Here is a 25,119-nt window from a genome sequence, read left to right on the forward strand (position 1 = left end):
GGTAGCTATGTGGTGTATTGTTAGTGGCAAAGAGAGAGAAAAACTGCACTGTCTTTCATATTTTAGAATTTGTGCTTGACTTGGAATAAAGTAACTTCTGAACTTGTTTCCTCGCCATACTGGATGGTGCATTTCTTGATCATATTTCACTGGTAGTTTGATTTTGTTAACTGACTTCATCAGTTAGATGGTGGTAGCCAAAAGGAACCAAGATTATGACATAAAGGTTAGCTTATAAATTCAGAGCTTTTGCCTTTACATGTATTTATATTAATATAATGTGCAGAGTATAATTAAGCTATTTTATTTTTTTCTTCAAAGGGACATGAGAGATGGCTTTAGAAGAAAAAGTTTCTACTCTTCCCATTATGTGAGAGACCGGTCTCCTCATAAAAGGGACACTCCTTTTTTCAGAGAATCATCTGTTGGCCGAAAGGACTCTCCACACAGCAGATCTGGCTCCAGTGTCAGTAGCAGAAGCTACTCTCCTGAAAGAAACAAAACGTACTCTTTCCATCAACCACAACATAGAAGTACGTATTTTTAAGAATTTTCCCTTTTCTTTCACAGCCTTCACTAATTAGGATGTACTGAATCAGATGTCGTAAGCGATACTTTCCTTAACTTCTTCATTTAAAAAACTTGAAACTTTTGGGAAAGTTAGAAAAATAATGTAAATGAACATTACACACACACATTTTTCAAACTATTTAAAATTGCAGTCTGCATGATGTTTCATTTTTATAATTCTTCAACATATAAAAGAGGTCTTTGTAATTATGTCTGGAAGTCATTCATTCCCATAATTTTTTGGTAATTCTTATACAAATTCAACCTCTTTAATCAGCTATTAGTAAGTGTTATATATATGTGATTGTCTATTTTCTATGAAAATTTCAGTGATCTCCCCTAAATTTATGGTATAGCCTTACAGAATTTAGAACTAAAGCCTACCTTCTTTTTTTTTTTTTCTTTTTTTAGAGAGATTTTTGCTATAGGGCTCATGTGCTCGCCGGAAAGACAGAAAACAAAAAAATCACCCCCCAGGGGTGATGGCCACACCGCAATCCCTTCTTCTCTATTGTCCTCTTGGGATCTTGGGCATGCACACACATGTACCCAGCATGAGTGTAAACCTCCAGGTCCAGGATTCAAACCATGGTAAACTATGTAGGAGCCCAACAACGTAACCATTACACCATCTGCTAGTCCCTAGAACTAAAGCCTACTTTAAGTTCATTTTTTTCTCCAGGTTCCATTTTTTTTCTATCTTTTTATATTTGGAGTAACTTGATATACGTGGCAATCAAAGCACACCATTCTGGCTGAGTCACTTAGTATGTATTGGAATAAATGAATGAAGCAACCACTGTTTGAAATAAAACATCTTTATATTATCTTTGTAGACTCTACAGCCTTCAGTAGAATTCATTCACAAAACATTTTCTCATGCCCTCTGTGAATGAGGCACTGTGTTACATGGAAAGATGTTCCTGTCAGGAACTAGAATGTGTGCGCGCACGCACGTGTGTACATATTTTCCACCAGCTAGTAACAGCTTTGTCGTAGGTTGATATATATGAATTGTAACTGACACAAGAATTGATGTATCATAAATGAATTAACATCACATAAGGAAGTTAAGGTAAAAAGGATTAGTTCTCACTTTGGACATGGAAGAACACAGAGGAAATGACATTGGGGCTCATCCCTAATTCAGACTTCTGTAAGTGAAGAAGTGTCTTTAGAAGGAATTACAAATCAAGATAAGAAATCAGAAAAGACAGAATATTACTTTCTTGCTTTTTTATTTTTTTTTAAGCTTGCTTCCCTTTAGATGTCTTTTTAAAATAATATGAATTTTAATTTAACAGCCTTTGCCTCTTGCATGGTGAGAGTGATGGAAGACTGCCTGGAGTCATCAGATTGTCTTCCCTCATAACTATTGTTAGATTCTTGTATTTAGCAAACATCCATCAATTTGCCATGCTATGTAGAGTGGAGATTCCCAGAAAATATGTATTTTTATACACACACACACACACACACACACACTCCTGAATGATCATGTGGGAGAGATAACATACTGCTTGAAGGATTTAAAACTAACATAGTCTTGTAATAGCCTTGTAGCCTGATTGTTTAAGAGATGACTGGGACAACTCTACATAGCTGAAACTTTTATTGTATAGTTTATTATACAGGTGTTTTCTCCTTTGTTATATGTCGTGCATTCCCACAACCAAAAAAACCCTTCAGTAATATAAACAGCCTCTAAGTTCCCTAAGCTCTATTTAATGCTCATATACACAGACGTAGCCAATATTAGACATCTTCTAAGAACTTTGGGGGGGAAAAAACTTTTTTGAGGGGATATGTATAAGTTAAATCTAAATTTAATGATGTTTTGATTACAAAAAAAGTATCTTCAGAAACTGGTTATAAAGACTTTTTAATAAAACATCAAAACTTGAGTAAAGTCAAAGCTTGAGATTCTTTCTAGACAGTTTGTAGTGAAGCTATGCAAGATAGTCATTGGTGATTCAGCCTTGTTTTTTCATTTCTCTTCTAAACAAGATGCTTCTGGGAGAGCATCTTCTCTGTTTATCTCCTTTGGGCCTCTTAGTCATTGACCAAAACTCTGAAATCTTGAGATGAAATATGGATAAACCACAATATCATTTTCCTGTCTTAAGGTCTATAATATGCTTTCCCCATCCTTTGTGATGTAATAATATCTGTAGTGATGAAAGGATAAAAGAAAGTTGGGAGGCTAAAATATGTGGTAAATTGAATGAAAAAGCACATGAATTTTTAATCTCTTCATGCTCATTTTCTTTAGACATTTATCTTTGTAGGGAGATTTCTGCAATAGGGCTCTTGTGCTAGCTAGAGTGACAGAGACAGGAAGCAAGAAATCACCCCCTTAGGGGGTGGTAGCTATGCCGCAAAATCCCTTCTCCTCCATTCTCCTCCTGGGATTTTGGGTACACGTGCATGCGCACCTGGCATGAGTTTTAAGCCTCTGGGTCTGGGACTTGAACCACGGTCAAGTACATGGGAGTACAACAACTTAACTATTATGCCATCTGCTGGTCCCTAGACATTTATCTTTGGCAGTAAAGTGTTTTGTTTTTTTTTTTTTAATTATTTATTTAACTTTATTTATTTATTTATTCATTTATTTTTAATTTGACCAGAGAGAGAGAGAGAGAGAGAAGGTGAGAAAGCAAGCCACCAGGTCTGGGACTCGAACCATGGTTGATCATGTGAGAATGAATGTCCAGCACCTTAAACACCACACCACTCACTGGTCCCCGACAGCAAAGTTCTTTAACCAAGAAAAAAATAAGGTCTTGGGAAAATTTATTTTATAAGTTATTTTGGTTGATTCCTGAACTGCTTGGCCTATACTGTAAGGTATTATATTCTGTTCATATCTTCTGAATTGTTACATGGATCATCTTATAAAAAGTTAATGGAGGGACCAGCAGTTAGCGTAATGGCCATGTTGCTGGTCTCCCATGTAGTCGACCACAGTTTGATTCCCGGACCCAGTGGCTTAAACTCATGCCGGGCATGTGTGCGTGCGTGCCCAAGATCCCGAGAGAATGGAGGAGAAGGGATTGTGGCATGGCCATCCCTCCCGGGGAGTGATTTCTCACTTTCTGTCTCTCTGTCTCTATCTGGTGAGCACACATACCCTATAGCAAAATCCTCTTCAAAAAAAGAAGAAAAAGTTAATGGAGACATCTCATTTTAAATAATAAATTGAAAAGGCAATTATTTTACATGTTTATGATACCTGTTTTTCTTTAAATCTAAACATCACAATTTTTTTTAATGTCAGACATAATGTACTGACATCCTAAGATGGTTTGTAGGGAGGCACATCTCACACAATACAGCAATAATGTGAAAACCTAGTGCGGCGCATGCTTATGAACTACAGAAAGATCCGTGCATCACAAATATTGATGGCACTTTGCTTTTCTTCAAACTAGGACTAAGAAACAGGGTCCTTCAACTTAGCAGTCACTTACAATAGGTTAGTTAACAGTATGTTAAAGTTAATTTCTAATCCAAGTAATTGACAACAGTTTAAAATATTTTTATAAGTACAAATAACAGGTTAAAATCACATTTAAAAATTTCTGTGCCCTTTTTTCCCTTGATTCTATAACTTTTTAAATTTTTTGCCCTTTGTTCAGACTTTGAGTCTATTTACCTTTTGATAATCACAAGCCAGCTGGTGGCATGATGGTGGGGGCAGCTGGACCCCACATAGCTGATTGTGCAATTTGCGTCCTGGACTTGGTGACTTAAGAAACAGACCAGGTGCATGTGTGTATGTGCCCAAATCCTGAGAGGAGAATAGAGGAGAAAGGATTGTGGCCATCACTCTGAGGGGTGCTTTCTCTTTCTCTGATGAACGCAAATGGCCTATATGGCAAATTATAAAGAAAAAGAAAAATAAACACTAGTGATTTGGCTATGGTAACTGTCTAAGGAGTGATTTTTCATAGTTATAATGTATTTAATCTTTTACTTATTGTCTTAATTATATGCCACAGAATGATTTTATTACTTTTTTAAAAAGTTTGTTTCTCCCAACCCTACCGGGGTCTCCTCACTGCCAGCCCAGGTCACAGCAGACATGTGCACTTGGTATGCACAGGGAGGCCTCTGGACACAGAGGACTTTACTGGGACTTTACCATGTGTGTCCATTCTAGCACAGCATTGTGTTGCTACTATACCACCATGTAACTCCTTTAATTTACTGCTCTTTCAGCTCCACTACTTATTTCTCATTTTGTGTTTCCATAAACACACACACATTTCTTCTACTTAGCTTTTTGGGTCAATCTTGTGGAACTTTTTTTTCTTTTCTTTTTTTTTTTTTTTTTAAGATTTTTGCTATAAGCCACATATGTTGGCTGGATAGACAGAGACAGAGAGACAGAAAGTAAAAAATCACCCCCTAGGGGGTATGGCCTTGCCACAGTCCCTTCTCCTCCATTTCCGTCTTTGGATCTTGGGCACGCATCCACACGTGTCTGGCATGAGTTTAAGCCGCCAGGTCCAGGACTCGAACCAGTGTACTATGTAGGAGTCCAGCAACATAACCATTACACCATCTGCTAACCCCAATTTTGTGGACTTTGTCTTGCTTCATACTAATTCTTCTTCTAGGTCAAACTGTTGTTTTTTTGTTGTACTTATCTGAATCACTGAGTTGGGTTGTCCTAGACATAGCTTTGAATGCAATATTATTTTTAGTTTCTTTTTGTTGTCATATTCACGTGCTAACTGTGCAGGCGGTCCTTTCTTGTTTGTTATGATATTTTATAGTTAAAATTGTGTATGTTATATATACCTTGCATATTTTTACTTGAAGTGTATTTATTTATTAAAAATTGCTAGTGGGCAATTGCACTTATGGGTGGGGAGAGAGAGAATGAGAGCGAGAGAAAGTACAAAAACACCCCCATAGAGGATGATCACACCTCAACCCCTTCGTCATTCTCTTTTTGGGATTTCAGGCCAGACCTGTACTTTTTTCAGGCTATTGGGTCTGGGACTCAAACCGCACAGTAGGCCTTGTGGGATCCAGGTACCTTTACTATGACACCAGCTGACCCAGAAGTTTATTTTTGTTATAATTAATCTAGTCAATATGTCTATATTTTTCAGTTGTCTCTCCAGATTTTATTCTCCATTTTTAAAAATGGATCCCATTATTTTTCTTTTTCATCTCCTTTTTTTTTTTTTTTTTTTTTTTAAAATTACAATAATAAAATGATGTCAATGAATGAAATTAATTTTTTTTTTAGAAAAGGCACTTCCTGGGATGGCCATGCCGCAATCCCTTCTCCTCCATTCTCCTCTCGGGATCTTGGTTACGCAGGCACATGCACCTGGTGTGAGTTCAAGCCACCAGGTTTGGGAATCGAACCATGATCGACTACATGGAAGTCCAGCGACATAGCCATTACACTAACTGCTGGTACCTGATCCCATTGTTTTTCTGTCTTTTACTTTTGTCATTTACCTTTTGTTTAGGATAAAAACATTCAAAATGAGTTCAGATACTGTGGTTGTTAAGGTGCTAGACTCCCACATGGCCAACCGTAGTTCAAATCCTGGACTGGGTGACTTGCTTTCTCACTTTTCCCTTCTCGCTGTGTCTCTCTATGTCAAAATAATTAATAATAATAGAATTAAATCATTCTTTTTAAAAAATAAGTAATCAACTAGGTTCAGTCACCCACACCCATTGTTTGTTAATGTACATCACTATACCATAATCCAGGCCTTCCACCTTTGTACAGCTCAAAATCTCACAGGCTGGAGAAATGGAGGAGAAGAAATTGCAACATGATTATGCTCCACTTAGGGCCCTTCCCCCAATTTCTGACAAGCACATATGCCCTCTTACAATTAAAAATAAATGGATTGAGATTAGCAGGTGGTGTAGAAATTAAGGCCCTGGATTCCCACATGGTTAACCACAGTTCAAGTCCCAGACCTGGTGGCTTGCTTTCTTACTTTTCCTCCTCCCCCCAGTCAAATTAAAAAATAAATAAAGTAAGTTAAATATAAATAAATAAATGGGTGGACAAAGACATTTATATTAATGGGAAACAGGGATAGGAAAATAAAAGACTGGAGGCCTAGCCGTGGTGCTCCTTGTGATAGGGTAATGCTGTGTGAGGCTTGAGACATTTGGGAGACTCGGGTTTTGGTCCTAGACTAACCTAAACAGGTCAGGTGCAACAACATAGACCTAACTCAGGGTAGAGTGGATAGGGCAGGAGGATCACAACAGCAAGACTTTGTCAAAAATACCTTCTTCTTGGGACCAGCAGTTAGCGTAATGACTGTGTCGCTGAACTTCCATGTAGTCGACAGCAGTTCGAGTCCCGGACCTGGTGGCTTAAACTCACGCTGGGCATGTGTGCGTGCGTGCCCAAGATCTCGAGAGGAGAATGGAGGAGAAGGGATTGTGGTGGGGCCATCCCCCCAGGGGGGTGATTTCTTGCTTTCTGTCTCTGTCTTTCTGGTGAGCGCACACTCCCTATAGCAAAAACCTCTCAAAAAACAAAAACCTTTCTCCTAGGTCCAGCAGATAGCATAATGGTTATATCGCTGAACTCCCAGATAGTCAACTGTGGTTTGAGTCCTTGACCCAGCAGTCTAAATCTCATGCTGGACACATGTGCATGAGAGGAGACTAGAGGAGGAGGGATTGCAGTGTGACCATCTTCCGCTGGGGAGGAGGGTGATTTCTCACTTTCTGTCTGTCTCTCTCTCTCTGTCTCTATCCAGTGAGCATTCACGCCCTGTAACAAAAATCTCTTTTTGTAAAAGAGGTAATAGCCTCCCTCCTTACCTCCTCCTCTGCCCCTCCCCTTTCCTCCTCCTTTTTCTCCAATCCTATTCCGCCCCTGCTTCCCTTCACAAAAACCAAAAGGTAAAAATCAAGTTAGCAGTGCCTGAAATAAATGACTAACAAATGGCCTAAACAGTCACCGTAGCAAACTCAGGTTTGGCCAAAGCAAAGCAAACGGGAGATCAAAAGTATTTGCAGTGTGCCTCACATAAAAACAAGCTGCTTAGAAAGACCAAAACTTGCCTGATTCTAGAAAGAGCAATAAATAATGAGAAAGGATACTGCATTTTCAACATTATTGGAAAAGTAAGATGGCAATATTTACTTGATAATTCTTAAAACGTACTTGAAGGGACAAGCAGATGGTGTAATGGTTATGTCTCTCCCACGTAGTAGACTGTGGTTTGAGTTCCAGACCCAGTGGATTAAAACTCATGCCAGGCACGTGTGTGTGCATGCCCAAAATTCCGAGAGGAAAATGGAGGAGAAGCGATTGCAGTGTGGCTATCTCCCCAGGGAGTGATTTCTTCCTTTCTCTCTTTCTGTGTCTCTGTCTCTCCAGCGAGTGCACACACTCTGTAGCAAACATCTCTCTTAATAAAATAAATAAGAAAATAAAACATACTTCAGCACGAGGTATGAAAGTATATTTTTTCAGAAAAATTACATGGAAAATTGGTAGTTTGGGATCTATAAAAGAAAGATTTGAAGTATTAAGGAATTCACATCTTATTGTGATCTCATGGAATTCTGACTAGTGTATTTTGGCTATTTAGAAAGCTGACTATCTCATTGTTAAGAGTTTGCAGGTAAGGAGCTGACAGGTGGTGTGGTGGTTAAGTGTGCTAGACTCTCACATGGCCAACTGCAGTTCAAGTTCCAGACCAGGTGGCTTGCTTTCTCACTTTCTGTCTCTCTCTATTCCCCTCTCTTTCTTTTTTTTTTCCCCACTCTGTCCCTCTCTGGTCAAATTAAAATAAATGTATAAATAAATAAGTTAAATAAAATAATTATTTTTTAAAAAGTGTTTGTGGGTAAGGAAACCAATAGAATGTTTCAAAATTCTAAGTATGAGATGATTAGGTGTTCAACCAATACTACAATAGCTATGGACTTCTTTTTTTTTTTTTAATAGAGGTTTTTGCTATAGGGCACATGTACTCACCTGAAAGACTGACAGAGATAGAAAGCAAGAAATCACTCCCCAGGGGGGAATGACCACACCACAATCCCTTCTCCTCCATTCTCCTCTCGGGATCTTGGGCACAAACGCGCCGGGCGTGAGTTTAAGCCACTGGGTCCGGAACTCGAACCTCAGTCAACTACATGGGAGTTCAGCGACACAGCCATTATGCTAACTGCTGGTTCCACTATGGACTTCTTTATAAAGAAAATCTGTATATGACTTTGCAAAATTAGTCAGCAAAATGTAATAATAGACTATCTGTTGAAGGTAGTCAGAATAACTATTTGAAAACTTTTCCAACATCGCTTTTGATTTCTGGTGTTGATTCATCTTTCATTTGTGATTTTGTGTCCGTGTGCTTTTACTACTTCAAATATCAATTGTATGCAGGGGGTTAGACTAAGTACTTTCAGTGGGAAGTAAGACATGATCCTTGTCTTCAGTTTTCAAAGTCTTCAGCTTTCAAAGTCTTATCTTAGTAGGATCCTTTTTTTATTCCTTCCTGCCCATGCTATTCTCGAGTAGCCTCACTTAATACTTCCAGTTAGCTTCTGTTCTTAAATAGAGGTTTTCTCCTGTTCTGTCAATTCTTCCTCTTCAGTGTTGGTTGCTCAGGCAGTCCAGCTTGAAGGCAGGTTAGAAAATCATTTAGGACCGACCATCAGCAGACTCTCAGATGTTCCTGTTCTCATCACTCCCACCTCTGGGTTCTTCTCTTGTTCCTCCTGGGCACAGAGGAGCTGGCGTTAATTCCTCCCTGCCCACCTTTCCCTAGAGTTCGTGCGCGCTGGTGCCACCTACAAACGGCAGAATGAAGGAAAGCCACCAACAGGTGAGTTTTGAGCTAGATTCTGATTTGGGATTGTGAATTGGTGGGTGGCTTAAATTGATTGAAGTTATAGAAATGAGGAGAGCATGTAACTGCCCCATTACTCTTTGGTCAGAGACAGAGTTGAACAGACCCAGCTAATAGGTTGTGAAGGGATATGTGGGTTGGTTGTAGGACTAACCATTTCTGGTCAGGGTTAGTCACCCCTGTAGATCTTGTAGAATGGACAGGTCATTGGCATAGAGAGTCTGACTATGATAGGATGAAGAGATTTCTAGTTACCTTTTCTGTGCTCTTTCAGCTGCCATGTGCATCATCTTTTTCTATGTCCTTTGCTTCTTGCCATTCCTCCCATATATGAATACATATGGACATGTGATAAACCTCTTGCTCCTAGCCTTTGATATTCTTTTGCTTCTGCATGCTGAGATTGGGTGATATCTGCATAAATTATCCATTGAGCAGATAAAAATCAGGAAAGGCCCTCCAACTACACTTGGGAACCATACTTGGCTTAGCCGCGATGCTGAAGTCTTGTTTGTAAAGGAAATGCTAAATAAAAGATTAACGGCTGCTTGTAACAGGTTCTTTTTTTTTTTTTTTTATGTCTAGCTGTTATGTGCCAGAAATGAGCCTGCTATTATGGCTCTGGTTAGAGTAGTGTGCCGTGCTGATTGGTCCAGCACCTCATCTTCTTCCAAGGGATTTCCTACCTGAATAGGATGGGGAGGTCAGTGTGTCCCAAGAGTAGATGACTAAGATCCATCTTTTTACCTAATTTTGGAGTGCCTACTCTTCTCTTTAAAGATATGAGCTAAGTGGGCCATGGCTTTTCAAATAAGAATAAGCTATGAAACTTGTTCCTCTAGGAGGTTTTGGTGTAGTGGGACAGTGACTACCAAGTATAATGTGGAATTTGCTATATGCAGTGGAAATGCATGTAGGAATTACTAAATTACGTTCTCAGTCATTTGGGGATATAGTGATATCTGTCATTTTTTTATTTGACTTTTAAGGTCTATGAAAACTTTTAAACTTATGGTGTGAAAGCCTCTATGGTACCACAAGTACAAGGATTTGTGGGTATATCTTTTTAAAAACCTGTTGGATCTTCAACATTGGGGTAATCGGCCAGAGCAGGGGTTCTCAGCCTCAGCATGATTGACATTTGAAGCCAGATAAGTCTCTGTTATGAGGGAGCTGTCCCACATAACAGGATATTTAGCTTCATCATTGTGTTCAGTACTATATGTCCGTGGCAATTTCTCACTTGTGACAATCAAAAATATCTTTATACTTGCCAAATGTCTGGAGGTGGGAAGTGCAACACTGTCCCGATTGAGAACCCCTGGTTTAGAGAAAGCCTTTGGAGTCTTTAGGACACTGGAAGAGGTGTTATTCACCACCACCCCAGGTGGATGGAAGCCTTTGAGCCCTTGCTTAGCTGCTTCTGCTGTGGCAGGAAGAGCAGAAGAAGCTTTTTCACTGAAGCTGGCTTTGCCCGTTTCAAGGTTGTTTTGTCTCTGCTTTTGCTCTTGACCGCTTTCCTGACCTTAATCCACTGCCAGTCTTGACCAGCTTCTGTGTAACCACAAACTTGGTACTGCTTTCTCCTCTTCTCCACGTTATTACTTTCGTCATCAGTTTTCCTAGTAAAACCCCAGGATTGTATGTTTGACACATGTAGACAGTTTAATGAAATGGCTTATCTTTAACATCTTGCCGTTAATTATTTTTAAGATTATATTTGATTAAGCCCATTTTTTTGGTAAAATAATACTGTTTATACTTTCTGGCTTAAGTTTCTATAAAAAATGGTTTACATACAGCACTATGTGAGTGTCTAAAGTGACTGAAGATAAGGTTAGTGACTTTATCTCGTGCAGATTTATTTTTAACTATGTAACAAATACTTAGGTATTCATTCATGCCAGGCACTGGATCAGTGCTCAGAATTAGAATTTTCTAATTTTATTTTTTTAATTTTCTCAACATTTCAGGAATAATTGCTAAATTTTCACATATATATATATATATATATATGTGTGTGTGTATATGTATATTATATATATATAATATGCATATGTATGTATATATAAACATCTCCTTGAGCTAACCCTTACTTAGCTAATTCTCTCTAGTAATACTATGTATACCTACTCTGGTATTTTTATTGTGATACATTAAAAGTCAGTGTTTAAGAACATGGAAGAGAAAGCATTCATGATTTTTAAATGTGGCTTAAAATTTTCTTGAGGTCTTCTCTGTGGCTCCATGTTTGTGGCCTAGCATCAGTGTGGCCTGGACTGCCATATGTGACATTCTTTAGTTCTGGGCCATTTGAAGTTATTGGTGGTACCCAGCCTCTGAAAGTGATAGGTAATTTTAGATACTGATAATGTATTGGAACATTTGAGTAATAAAATAGATATATGGCCTACCTCATTATTTCGGTTACAAGTCACATAATTGAAAACAAATGAGCTAGAAAATTACATCTTATATTTTCTTATGTAGGTAAAGAGAGACCTGTCCAGTCTTTGAAAACATCAAGAGACACATCACCCTCAAGTTCTTCAGCAGTTTCTTCATCAAAGGTTTATTATCTTCTTTTTAAAAAAATACTTAATTTAGTTTTATTTGTTGTTATTATTTATTTTTTAATTTGACAAGAGGGAGAGAGAAAGGGAAAGCAACTTGCCAAGTCTGGGACTTGACCTGCAGAAGGCCATGTGGTAGTCTAGCACCTTAACCACCATGCCACCTGCTAGTCCCAGTTGTTATATTTCTAAAATCAGTTTAAGGAAGAATTACAAAATAAATGAGATGGATTGTCTAGTACAGATGCTTTTATTATGTACTGTAATACTTATGGGTCTAATTTGCTACATTTAAAAACTTGAATTTTAGAGACCAGCAGTTGACGTAACGACTTTGTCCCTGGACTCCTGTATAGTCAACTGCAGTTCGAGTCCTGGACTCGGTGGCTTAAACTCACGACGCTGGACATGTGTGCATATATGCCCAAGATCCTGAGAGGAGAATGGAGGAGAAGGGACTGCGGCGTGGCCATCCCCTCCGGGGGCTGATTTCTCACTTTTTGTCTCTCTGTCTTTCATGTGAGCTCATGCACCATATAGCAAAAACCTCTTGGGGGGGGGGGGACAACAACTTGAATTTTAAGTAACCACAACTTGAAAATAGCTACCAGAATTAAGTGAACAATTTTTCTCATAGAATTTTTTTCCCCACTGCTTTTTTTACTGAGTGGGAATGAACATTCAGGTGGGGCTTTGTGCTTTTATTTTGGGAGTTGGAGATAAAGGCAGAAACCTAACATCTGTTGCATAACTGCATTCTAGATACTATGTTTAGTATATTAATTTTAAAAATCCTATAATATAATTAGGTATGTTTCTCCATTCTGTAACAGAGAGAATGTACAAAAGTTCAATAATTTTCTCAAAGACACAGCTACTCTTTGCTATGCAATTTTTCTTACCTTTCTGTCATCTCAAAACATGCTGAAAAAGTGATCAGTGCTTCCAGTCTTCAAGAATTAACAATTTGACACATAGCCATACCCATCGTTCTCTTCATTTAGAGGTTCTCTTCACCCTTTCTCCTGGCTATAACTTTATTTTTTTCTTTAAAAAAATTTTTTTTGAGAGGCTTTTGCTGTAGGGTGCGTTAACTTGCTGAAAAGAAAGAGAAAGAGAGAAAGGGAGAAATCATCCCCCGGGGTGGTGGGAAGGGCCACACCACAATTCTCCTCCATTCTCTTGGGATTATGGGCATGCACGCACACATGCCCAGCGTGAGTTTTAAGCCACTGGGTCCAGGATTCGAACCACAGTCAACTATGTGGGAGTCCAGCGACATAACCACTATGCTATGTGCTGGTGACTTTAAAGAAGTAAGAAATGGGTATAAAACTAGGAGTGGCAGGACCTAGCTGATGAAAATGTATGCCAAGGACATAGAATGGAATCAGTTATCAGAAGGGCTTAAGGGAAGAATTTTTCTAATCTGCTCTTTACAATTTTATATTGTGTTCTGTAATGTAAGACATTAAATGGCATGTGATCCAGAAAAGACTTATTTTCTCCATTTTTATATTGACCCCATTGGTCTACTTCAAATATTAATATGTTTTAGTATAATAGATTTATATTAGCCAATATGGAAAAGATAAACTACCAAGTAGTATTATAGATACTTTCAGGTCTATTGTGACTTTTTTGTTTTTATTTATTTATTTATTTTTGCATTAAGTTTACTGCTCCCACGAGACAGAGAGAGAGAGAGGCACACCCCCAACAAGGTGTGCACACTATGACCCACCTTCAGTCTCAGCTGGCACAGATCCTAGGGGTGCACAAATATGCTGTTGTGCTCAGGGAGGTCCACAGACACAGACCTAGACCGAGACCCAGGACTGTCCTCATGTGGGGCTAGTTATAGTACCACAGTATCACCACCTGGCCGTTACTACCCAATTCTTCTCACTGCTGCTTTAACAGTAAATATTATCAATCCCTATTTTGTAAATGAGAAAGTCAAGGCTCACATTGGCATAAAAATTTATCTATCTGGCAAGTAACTAAACTGCAGTAAGAATCCAGGTCTTTCTGTTATTCTAAGACTCATACATACCTTGTTTAGTGTTGCATATGGTTACTACAAGGAAGTAGTAATAGGATAGAAAAATAAATTTCAGGTTAAAAATTTTGTGCAAGGAGTGGGCTTTTATATAATTTATCACAAATTATAAAAATAGTATATCTAGACAACTTCTTGCAATAATTAAGAATTTACCTTAATTAGATTTTGGCACTGTTTATTTTAATGAATATAAAGATACAAGTTGAAATCAGTATATCTTTTACATTCTGAACAAGATGAGTGTATGAGTTAATTGTTAGTATATTTTGCTTTGTTCCTGAGATGAATTACTAAAGTTTTATGTTTATAAATTATGAATTAAATCTAGTCTATATGTCCCAAAGGAATTGATACTCACAGAAATTCTATGTTGAATATTAGTTAAGGAACAAATAAAGAATGTACCTGTTGTCCAAATCAATTTGAAGGCTTATGTTACATTTAAAGTTTATTTTGTTCATAAGAGAGATAGGCGCCTACAACAATGTCTTCACTCCATGACCTATCCCCGGCTACAGGCTTATCTAACTGTCAGTGTAGGTGGAATGTGCTTCTTGATGTGTGGGACTTTTAATACCTTCAACATTTGTGACCGAGACATTCTTTTATCTCTATTAGGTGTTAGACAAACCCAGTAGGCTTACTGAAAAGGAGCTTGCTGAGGCTGCAAGCAAGTGGGCTGCCGAAAAACTAGAGAAGTCGGATGAAAGTAACTTGCCTGAAATTTCTGAGTATGAGGTAAGGTGAATTTCATATCTTTATGTTTTGCATCTGCAGGTTTTGTCTGGATTTTAAATTATGGGTGGAAAATATTTGTTCTAGTACTTCAAAATATATTTGGTAGTAGTATCCTTATAGATCATTTAATTGACATCACAGATTAATAGTCTGAATGTAATGACTTTATTCAGTAATCATACTATGTCTGAATGTCTCTTTTAGTTTGGGAGTGTACAAATAGTGTAAATATGGGGAGTAAGAAAAATGTAGGGGCCGGAAGGTGGTGTCGTGGTTTAAAGGCACAGGACTCCATGGTTCAAGTCCTGGACCTGACGACTTGCTTGATCACTTTCCCTTTCTTTCTCTCTCTCTCTCTCTCTCTTTTTTTTTCGGGGGGAGAGGTTTTTGCTATAGGGCACGTGTGCTTGCCAGACAGACAGAGAGGGACAGAGAGACAGAAAGCGAGAAATCACCCCCCAGAGGGGATGGCCATGCCGCAATCCCTCCTCTTCCATTCTCCTCTCAGGATCTTGGGCAGGCACACACACATGCCTGGTGTGAGTTTTAAGCCACCGGGTCCGGGACTCAAACCGCGGTTGACTACATGGGAGTCCAGCGACATAGCCATTACGCTAACTGCTGGTCCCCCACCATCTCTGGTCAAATTAAAAAATAATGATAACAAATGGAATTAAATAAATAAATAATTATTTTTTTGAAAAAGAAAAATGTATTATAATGCTTCTTTTAATGAGCTTTGCTATTAAAAATAGCTCAGGTAATTGTGCTAAGCCACTAGTCATGAAACAGTAAATTCAGAAAAAAACCTAATTCAGCCTTGGATTGTGGGCACATTTATATGGAACATTGTACTTTATACAGGTAGGTCATAAATATCATAAGAGATAAAATTGTGTGTCGTTTGGGCTACCTGAGACCTTTGATGTGTCTTAAATACCAGAAGATGAGAACATTTTGAGGCCTGTAGAAAACTGTTTATGAAATGTTTGTATTGCAATATTTGAGAATTAATTGAAGTTCTTCTATTGAAACTATAACATTTTCTTCATAAGGGCAATATCAAACGTTCATGGGCAAAATTAAACTTTCAGACTCAAGATTTGATAATAGAGGAATTATTTTGATATATAGTCAGAGAAACTAAAATCTCTGTACTATGACAAATTCTCTATATTTGAAGGAAAATTCTTTTGGATATACTTCCGGGTGATTTTTATGAAAGTTCCTTTGATAAAAGAGATCAAGCATTCGAATTCTATATAAGAATACCATGTTTACCTACGTCATTATACACCATGAAGATTCTTTCTGAATTAAATAATGTACACCACTCATAAAAAAGTACAAATCCTGGTAGAATTTATGCAAATGAAGTCTTTCTTTTTTAAAATGCTAATCTGTGAATTACATATTATTTGTTTTAAAATAGGTCATGATTTCCTTATTATAGTTATAATAATAGATATTTATGCATATTCTTGAGTAGCAAATGTATCAACGTCTGAAAGTCCTTCTTTGTCACTTTACCAATGCTATTTAAAAGCGTGAACAATACAGAAATACTTCTTTTTTCCCTCAGATTTTTGCCATAAAGCACATCTTTCTAGAGAGAGAACAGAGAGTGAGAGGGAAAGTAAGAAATCACCCCCAGGGAGATAGCCACAATGCAATCCCTCCTCCTTTATTTTGCTCCTGAGAGTTTGGGCACGCAGACATATACACCCAGTGTGATTCTTAAACCATCAGGTCTGGGACTCGAACCATGATTGGCTGTGTAGGAGTTTAGCCCTTTAACCACAGTGCCATCTCTTGGCCCCATAGTAATACATTTAATAGGACCATTTGGCTAGTTTCTTTAAAAATTTAGAAAAATGGTTTTTGATAATATATATGGGGCCAGCAGATGACATAGTGGTTAAGTACTGGACTCCCTGGGACCAGCAGTTAGTATACTGGCTGTGTTGCTGGACTCCCATGTAGTCGACCATGGTTCAAGTCCTGGACCCTGTGGCTTAAAACTCACAAAAAATGTGTGTGTGTGTGTGTGTGTGTGTCCAAGATCCTGAGAGGAGAATGGAGGAGAAGGGATTGCGGCGTGGCCATCCCCCCTGGGGGGTGATTTCTCTCTGTCTGTCTTGCTGCCTCTTTCTGTCTGTCTGGCGAGTGCACGTGCCCTATAGCAAAAACCTCTCCAAAACAAACAAAAAAAAGTACTGGACTCCCACATGGCCAACTGCAATTTGAATCCTAGATCTGGTAGTTTACTTTCTCTTTCTCATTCTGTCTGTCTCTCTCTGGTCAAATTCAAAATAGTAATAATAAATAAAAATTAAATAATCTTTTGTTTTTTAAATAATATATACATATACTTCAAAGAAGCTATTATGTAGTATTGATAATTTTCCTTGGCGTCTTTAATACCAAATTCTCCAAAAAGACCAACATTTTGTTTGCCTACTTCTTTATCTTCAATCATCAAGGCTTTATTAACAAATATGTATAGTTAGGCTTTTAGTATGCATGAATGTGTGAATGATAATAGTATATCCATCATCCTCTTCTCCCATTTAAAAAAAAAATTTTTTTTTTTAGAGGTTTTTGCCATAGGGCACATGTGCTCGCTGGAAAATGAAAGAGACAGAGATAATGAGAGGGAAAGTGAGAAATCACTCTGTAGGAGGGGATGGCTATTCTGCAATCCCTTCTCTTCCATTCTCTTCCTAGGATCTTTGGCACACACGCACACATACCTGATGTGACTTTCCAAGCCATCAGATCTGGGACTCGAACCGTGGTTGGCCATGTGGGAGTCCATGTTGTAACCACTGTGTCATATGCTGGCCCCCTCACTGTTATTTTTTTTTTTTAAATGTATCTTAATTGCTTATAGAAATCTCACTAGGTACCTTTCTCATAAATAAATATTTACATAAGTAAATATTTTACTTATGTTCTCTCTTTGAATGGATCTTGACACTGAATAGTCAGTACCATTAACTCTAGACTTTTTCTTGACCTATGTGTTTTTTGTCAGTCATTAACTCTAGAAAGACTTTTTCTTGACCTATGTGTTTTTTGTCAAAAATCTGCCCCAGGTTTGCTAGATTTTGAATAAATAAAAAACAGGTAACCTTAAAAATCTGTAAGAGGGATCATAGGTCAAACAAGATCTTTTATTGAATCAAAGGCAAGGTGTGTGAGAGTAGCCCTGCACTTAGCATAGTATATTTGTTACTTGGTGTAGTACGTCATTACTGTTGAACAGCAGCATCAGTTTTATACCTCTGTATAGAATATTTTTCAAGTCAGATTGTTACTGTGTCATACTAAAAATAAAGCCATTAGAAAAACTTTATGATATGCTTTATAAATTTAGTCTCACCATAATATTTTCTTCAGATAGTAACATTTGTTCCCAGGCTATTAGATAGTAATTTATTTTAGTGATCCATGCTTTTAGAAAAAAGAATGTTGGCTTAGGTCATATATAATCTCATACCTGATTTGATAAAAAAATAACCTAGAAAGAAAAAAGGCCTTTCTTTGATGCTATGAGTTTATGTGTGGGAACCCACACATGCCATAGTGATTATCTCATTGGACTCTCACATGGCCAACCTTGGTTCAAGTCCTGGACCTGGTGGCTTGAAAATCACACCAGGCACATGTTTTATCACTGTGCCACCTTCTTAGTATATATCTAATTAAACTATTAGTTAACTCTTTTAGTGACAATTGAGGGCTTTTTTCCCCTTTTTAAAAATTTTATTAATTTCTACCACTAGTGAGTGAGTAAGGGAAGAAAGAGACAGATGGACAGCATCTCTAATAGGATCTTGATATCACTTTTCACTCTCTAATGCCACCATCCACCCCCAGCCTTCATCAGCCTTGGATCACAGTATCGTGTGCCCAGCACACTCACAGAGCTCTGTGAAACTAAATTTGGACCTTTTCTATGTGGTCCAGCCTTGCAGAGCAAGGATCACATTTTACAGCTGTACCACTGTTTGGTCCTTCACCAATTTACATTTTTGTGTGTAAGTTTATGTCTTAGTTTTGTGCTACTATACCAGCATACCTGAGGTTGGGTACTTTACAAAGAATAGAAGTATTTTTCTTCGAGTTCTATAGCCTGGGAAGTCCAAGAGCAATGTGATGGCAGGTGTAGTACGTGGGCTTGGTTTCTGCTTGCAAGATAGTGCCTTTAACCCTTCATCCTCCACAGGGAAGGAACACTGTTCCTCCGTGACAGTGGGAGAGCAAAGAGAGCATACTCTTAGAATCCTTTTTTATTGTTTTTGCCCTAGGGTGCGTGTGCTCACTGGAGAGAGAGAGAGACAGAGAGACAGTGAGAGGAAAAGTGAGAAATCACCCCTCACAAAGGACATGACCAGTCCATAATCCCATCTTCTCCATTCTCCTTTCAAAATTTTGGGCATGGAAGCACATGCCTCCTGCTTGACTTTCAAGCCACCAGGTCTTAGATTTTAAGCATAGTTGTTTGGCCATGTGGGAGTACAGCTCCTTAGACACTGAGCCACCTAGAAAACTTTATATATATATTTTTAAGAATTTTATTTTATTTATTATTTTTTAATTTAACTAGAGAAAGTTGGGAGTGGTGGGGGGAATGAGAAAGCAAGCCAGGGCTTGCACTGTGGTTGGCCATGTGGGAGTCCATCCCTTTAACCACCACATCACCTGCCAGTTCGACCTAGAAACCCTTTTACAAAACCATTGGGAGGGGAGACCAGCAGTTAGCGTAATGGCTATGTCACTGAACTCCCATGTAGTCAACCACGGTTCAAGTCCTTCAACTCACGCCGGGCGTGTGTGCGTGCATGCCCAAGATCCCGAGAGGAGGATGGAGGAGAAGCGATTGCGGCGTGGCCATCCCCCCTGGGGGATGATTTCTCGTTTTCTGTCTCTCTGTCTCTCTCTGTCTCTTGGGTGAGCGCACCTGCCCTATAGCAAAACAAAACAAAACAAAACATTGGGGGACCAGCCGTTGACATAATGGCTACGTTGTTGGACTCCCATGTAGTCGACTGCGGTTTGAGTCCTGGATCCGACAGCTTAAACTCACACCGGGCACTTGTACATACATGCCCAAGATCCCAAGAGGAGAATGGAAGAGAAGGGATTGTGGCATGGCCATCCCCCTTGGGTGATTTCTCACTTTCTGTCTCTCTGTCTGTCTGTTGTCTTTCTGGTGAGCACATGCACCCTATAGCAAAAACCTCCTCCCCCTCCCCCGGAAGAAAAAAAAAAAAACCAAAACATTAAACCTAGTGTGAAGTGAAATCCCTCATGGTTTAATCGCCTCTTAATGATCCCACCTCCCAATATCATTACATTGTTAATTAAATTTCTACATTATTTTTGTAGGGGACAAACATTGAAATCATAGTAGCCTAGAATTATAATGAAACCTGAAATTCCTGTATGAATGAATGTGAATTTCTACAATTTCCTTTTTTTTATTACGTTGTCCTGACTAAAACAGAATTTAACGGCATAGTTATTTTGACCTTGTGGTAACCAGAATACTGGCAGTATCAATAACCCAACTTTCTTGGCCTCCGTTCTAAATTACTTATCTACTGCCGGGAAAACTATACCCTTGTTACTATGCACCCCGTGTTCTATATTCAAGCTTCATATATATTGTGTCATTAGCTTTCCTTTTATTTCACAAGATTTCTTTCCAGTCGGCAGAGATAAGAGGAGATAGCTAGTTTGAGAGCTTGCCATGAGTTAGACTAATGCAGATGTCATAACCAGAGTTAGAAACCTGATTCTGATGTTAAAATTTATTTCTTAAATGATTTTTATGTTTTTATTTCTATTCCTTTAAATATATTACTCAAATATGGAAAGAAAGCTATGGGGTTTATTTAGTAGGCAATACATGTACGTACACAAATTCAGAAGGTGTCAGAGTGCCTTTCGTCTTACCCTTGACTTCCAAGTTGTCCCTACTGAGGTAACTTCTTCTATCCTTTTTTCCTTAGATACGATCTTCTCAGATATAGTTTGCATATATATGTGTGTAAATATAGGTACTCTTTTCTTAATCCCCCCTTCTTTTTTGATACAATTGATAGTATATTGATAGGGAATTACCTCTTGACAATGGGATTATTTATTTAATATTGAATTGTTGACTTAAGATAGAAGTAATCATTGTTTTATGTGTTTTCTTCTTAATTCATTTTAATGAATCCTTAGGCTACAGGAGAAAGATGTTCTAACTTCTGAAAGTAGAACCTACTCCCATGTTTCCCCTTAATATGTTCCTATATGCCTCATATACCTCTCACTTATTTTACCTCGGCGTTCCCTAAATAGATTGCACGGGGACTAGTCACAGGACAGAACTTTCCAATGGTATCTTTTATTACTGTGAAATATAATTTCGGAATAGAATAACCCTAGAGGCTTTCTTCTACCTAAAATTAAAAAGAGCAATCATTTTCTTTTAATCCTCTTCATGTATGAACATTATGCATACTGAAATTGAAAAGAGCTTTCTATCTATAAAACAGGTGCAACCTAATGTTTTCTCTTTGTAAAATCTGCCGCTTAGTGCCTATACAAAGACATATAAAATACTCTATGTCTTTTAGGAAAGTAACGAGAGTTTTCTAATTCTTTTTAAGGCGGGAACCCCGGCACCATTGTTCATTGATCAGCCAGAAGAACCTGAGTCAAATGCAACAGATGGCATAGAATTATTTGAAGATGGTCAACTAAACAGTCGCTCTAAAGCTATAGCATCAAAAACCAAAGAGATAGAACAGGTGAGGATACAGACTTCTTAAAGTTTTTATCACTGTGCACATTGTAAGTATTTATTGAATGAATATGTTTGATTTGGCCTTTTCCACTGTGACTCTGAAATGATCATTAAAAAAAATTGTGGAAATGTGAGCCGGCAGGTGGTACAAAGGTTAAGGTGACTAGATCCCACGTGGCTAGCTATGTTCTTTGAGTTCTGGACCTGGTAGCTTGAAAATCAGCGAGAACATGTGGTTGCATACCCAAAATCCTGAGAAGAGAATGGAGAAGGGATTGCAGCATGGCATCGTCCTCAGCCCCCATCCCTTTCCAGTAAGTGCACACATCCTATAGCAAAAACTTAAAAAAAAAAAAGTCAAAATTGAATTGATATCACAGTCATTTTATTGAACAGTGTAGTTCCCCATCTGTTTTTCGTTGTTGTTTTTTTTAAATAAAAAGCTTTTTCCATGAGCTTTTTGAAGTACCCTTGTATTTCCACCTATAAGTATGTTCTCTATTGGAAGAAGGATTGATCATCTTTTTTGTAATGATTTATTATTAAAATATAAATAGGAATTATTTTAGATACAGAGAAAATGCCATTCTGATACTCTTTAAAGTAATTATTTAATTTTATTAATTATTATTATTTTTTAAAATTTGTCCAGAGAGGGGAAAATGAGAAAGCAAGCCGCCAGGTCCCGGACTTGAACTGCCATCATCCATGTGGGAGTCCAGCGCCTTAACCACTGCCCTACCTGCCAGAACTAGAAAATATCTAGGACACTCGATGAAAGGGATTGAGTATCTTGGTATTTTTATTCGTTTTGTCTTCAAAAGACTTAACTAAATATATATTTGTTGTACTGAAACCATTATTTTGTTAAAGTCATACTTGGAAGATCAAATAAATGTTTTTTAGCCATTTAGGAGCCCTTATCCTTACTCTAGTTAGCTTAGAAAAATCAACATAATTCAGAAGTCATTTGTCTAGTCATTAGCTGATAGATTAATAAGATTTTGCAATAGGACTGGATTAATCTAGTTGTTTTTGTTTGTTTGTTTTTTTAAAATGGTAGAGGTGCATGTGCAAAAGAAAGAAAGAGGAAGCCTTTTTCTCTCCCACCAGAGGGACTGCCTAGTGTTGCCAGTACCAGAAGTCAAACCCTGGTTGGCCTATTGGTATCTGACTTTCCTAACACAGTGCTTAACTGCCTTGCTGCAGATCCAGCCCAACCTAATGTATTCATTTATATTTTATTTTGAATTCTACACCATGACCCTTTTTTCGCAGCCATGTGGACTACTTATTAGCTTTTCTTCCAAAAAGTGCGAACTAAATAAACTTTGGTCCTTTCCTGCCTAAATGATGCTAAAAATTAAACACTAAAGCTTGCTTCTCAGTTAGATGAGTTTTGTGTAGCTAATCTGACATTTAACTGAATTTTTTTTTCTCTCTCATATGTTAAAACAAAATGCTTTTTATAAAAAAGAACCTCAAATATACCACTGTTATGCCAGTCAGTCAGTAAGTAGTATTGGATGAGTTACTGAATTCTGCAGGACATATTTTCTTCTGTGAATAAGATACTACATTTAATCAGCGTGAGAGCTGTGGCTCTTCTCTTCGTGCAGTGTCTGGTTTCAGCTGTTATCCAGCCTGATGATTCCTAATGTTCTCACCAGCTTTTATTGTGGGCATTTTTTCCCCTATAGTATTTTTAAAGTAAAGAGACTAGAAATAGATTAACCAAATGTACAGTCTTGTTCAGAAGGCTAACTAAAGTTGTAGACCTGGAAAAGAATCAGCTTTTAGCATACTATGGATTAAAGTGGAATTGTTTTTAAAGTAGTAGTGGCTGTATCTATTGTTGTGCAGGCATGAATTTAAAGATTTCATACTAACTTGACATAATAGAAACATTCTTTGTTTTTCCTTTTTATCAGAGCAAGTAACGAATGTTCTTAAAAGTGCAGTTCTCACCATTATCTTGTCTAGACATCAAGTCTACTCTACTGTATTTAACCATCCATTATTACCAACCACTTGTTCAGAATTTACGCATATAAATTTAGTAAAAAAAACTTTGTTCTCAGAACAAATTAAAAGTAAATAATTTGTTTTAGCCAGATTTCAAGTTTTTGAAAGCTAAACTGTACCAGTCAGATTCTGTCATGCTGTTAGTACAGAAACTTGTAGTACAGGAGTGAAATTTATATCTTACGGAATTTCACCTGAAAGCTTCCTCTGTAAGGTAGTTATGTCGTGCTTGAAATGTTGAAATCCAGCAGCTCAGCCTTTACATTTAAAGGTAAGTTAGTTACTTTATACCTGATAGAAATCTGCAATTAGGAAGCTTGATAATTAGGAAGTTTTATAATGATTAAGGAAGCATTTTGCAATAAAAATACAAAATATAGACAGTTTATATAGTTTATATACAAAGCCTTGTAAAAATCATACTTAAAATGGTACAAGTACCACAGGGGAAGAGGCCATCCTGGACCACATGTGTAGGGGGCGTTATCACTGAAACAGAACGTGCCCAGTTACCAAGCAGTTCCAGTCAAGGTGTTTCCCGTGCTTTAAGCCCAAGCATAAACTTAATTTTCTCATCTTTCTTATCCATTGTCTGCCAGTGTCAGGTGAGGATTTCCTCTAGTGGTTCCAAATGTCTGTCCCTCCCTATTCAATTCCACTTTTGTAGGTCAACAATTTTGGGTTGTCTCTGAGTACTTAACGTCAAGAACATTTATAAATAGTACACAGGTTAGTGAACACTGGATCCTTTCACTTAGTGTTTTAAGTTTTCAGAGCTTTTTTTCCTCATATGTTGAGTGGGATTAATTACAAGTTCTCTCATGGCATTGACAACCTAATGTATGTAAAAGCCTTTTCTGAATTGAAAAATCACCATGCAAGTAGTTTTAGTAGTGTTAAATAATACTTTTTTTTTTTTTTTTTAAAGAGGTTTTTCCTGATGGTACATAGACTCATGAAGGATGGGAAGAGACAGAGAAAGAAAGTAGAAAGTAGGAAATTACCCTGCAGGGGGGATGGCCATGCCACAATCCCTTCTTCTGGGATCTTTTTTTTTTTTTGGAGAGGTTTTGCTATAGGGCGCATGCTCTCGCCAGAAAGGCAGAGAGAGACAGAAAGTGAGAAATCACCCCCCAGGGAGGATGGCCACGCTTCCCCTCCATTCTCCTCTTGGGTGCACACGTACCCGGCATGAGTTTTAGCCACCAGGTCCGGGACTTGAACCACGGTCAGCTACATGGGAGTCCAGCGACATAACCATTACACTAACTGCTGGTCCCTGCTCCTGGGATCTTGGACATGCATGCATTTACACGTGCCCAGCATGATAATCAAGTCACTGTGTACTGGACTTGAACTGTTGTCATCCTTGTTGGAGTCCAGCGATGTAACCACTACGCCATCTGTTGGCCCAATACTTTTTTTACCTTTGGAATATTAACTACGTATGAAGTACATCCTAGGAATATTTTGTAT

General features: G+C 38.0%; 1 protein-coding gene and 1 pseudogene across 9 annotated transcripts in view; one reads left to right on the forward strand and one right to left on the reverse strand.

Moving 5' to 3' along the window:
* The window catches only part of PPHLN1 (periphilin 1), a 119,838-nt gene that overhangs the window by 58,951 nt on the left and 35,768 nt on the right, over positions 1–25,119 (forward strand). For 7 of the 9 annotated variants that reach the window (XM_006168542.3, XM_014584210.2, XM_006168546.3 and 4 more), the window contains 5 exons: positions 322–533; positions 9,357–9,413; positions 11,928–12,007; positions 14,694–14,813; positions 21,482–21,622. In XM_006168542.3, coding sequence (XP_006168604.1) covers positions 322–533; positions 9,357–9,413; positions 11,928–12,007; positions 14,694–14,813; positions 21,482–21,622 — 610 coding nt within the window. The remainder of the gene's footprint in view (positions 1–321; positions 534–9,356; positions 9,414–11,927; positions 12,008–14,693; positions 14,814–21,481; positions 21,623–25,119) is intronic. The other 2 variants (XM_014584209.2, XM_014584211.2) reach the window with 1 other exon arrangement.
* On the reverse strand, positions 3,845–3,958 carry LOC114006169 (uncharacterized; annotated as a pseudogene).

Source organism: Tupaia chinensis, unplaced genomic scaffold (genome assembly GCF_000334495.1).
Source record: "Tupaia chinensis unplaced genomic scaffold, TupChi_1.0 Scaffold145870_1, whole genome shotgun sequence".
NCBI classification, from domain to species: Eukaryota; Metazoa; Chordata; class Mammalia; order Scandentia; family Tupaiidae; genus Tupaia; species Tupaia belangeri.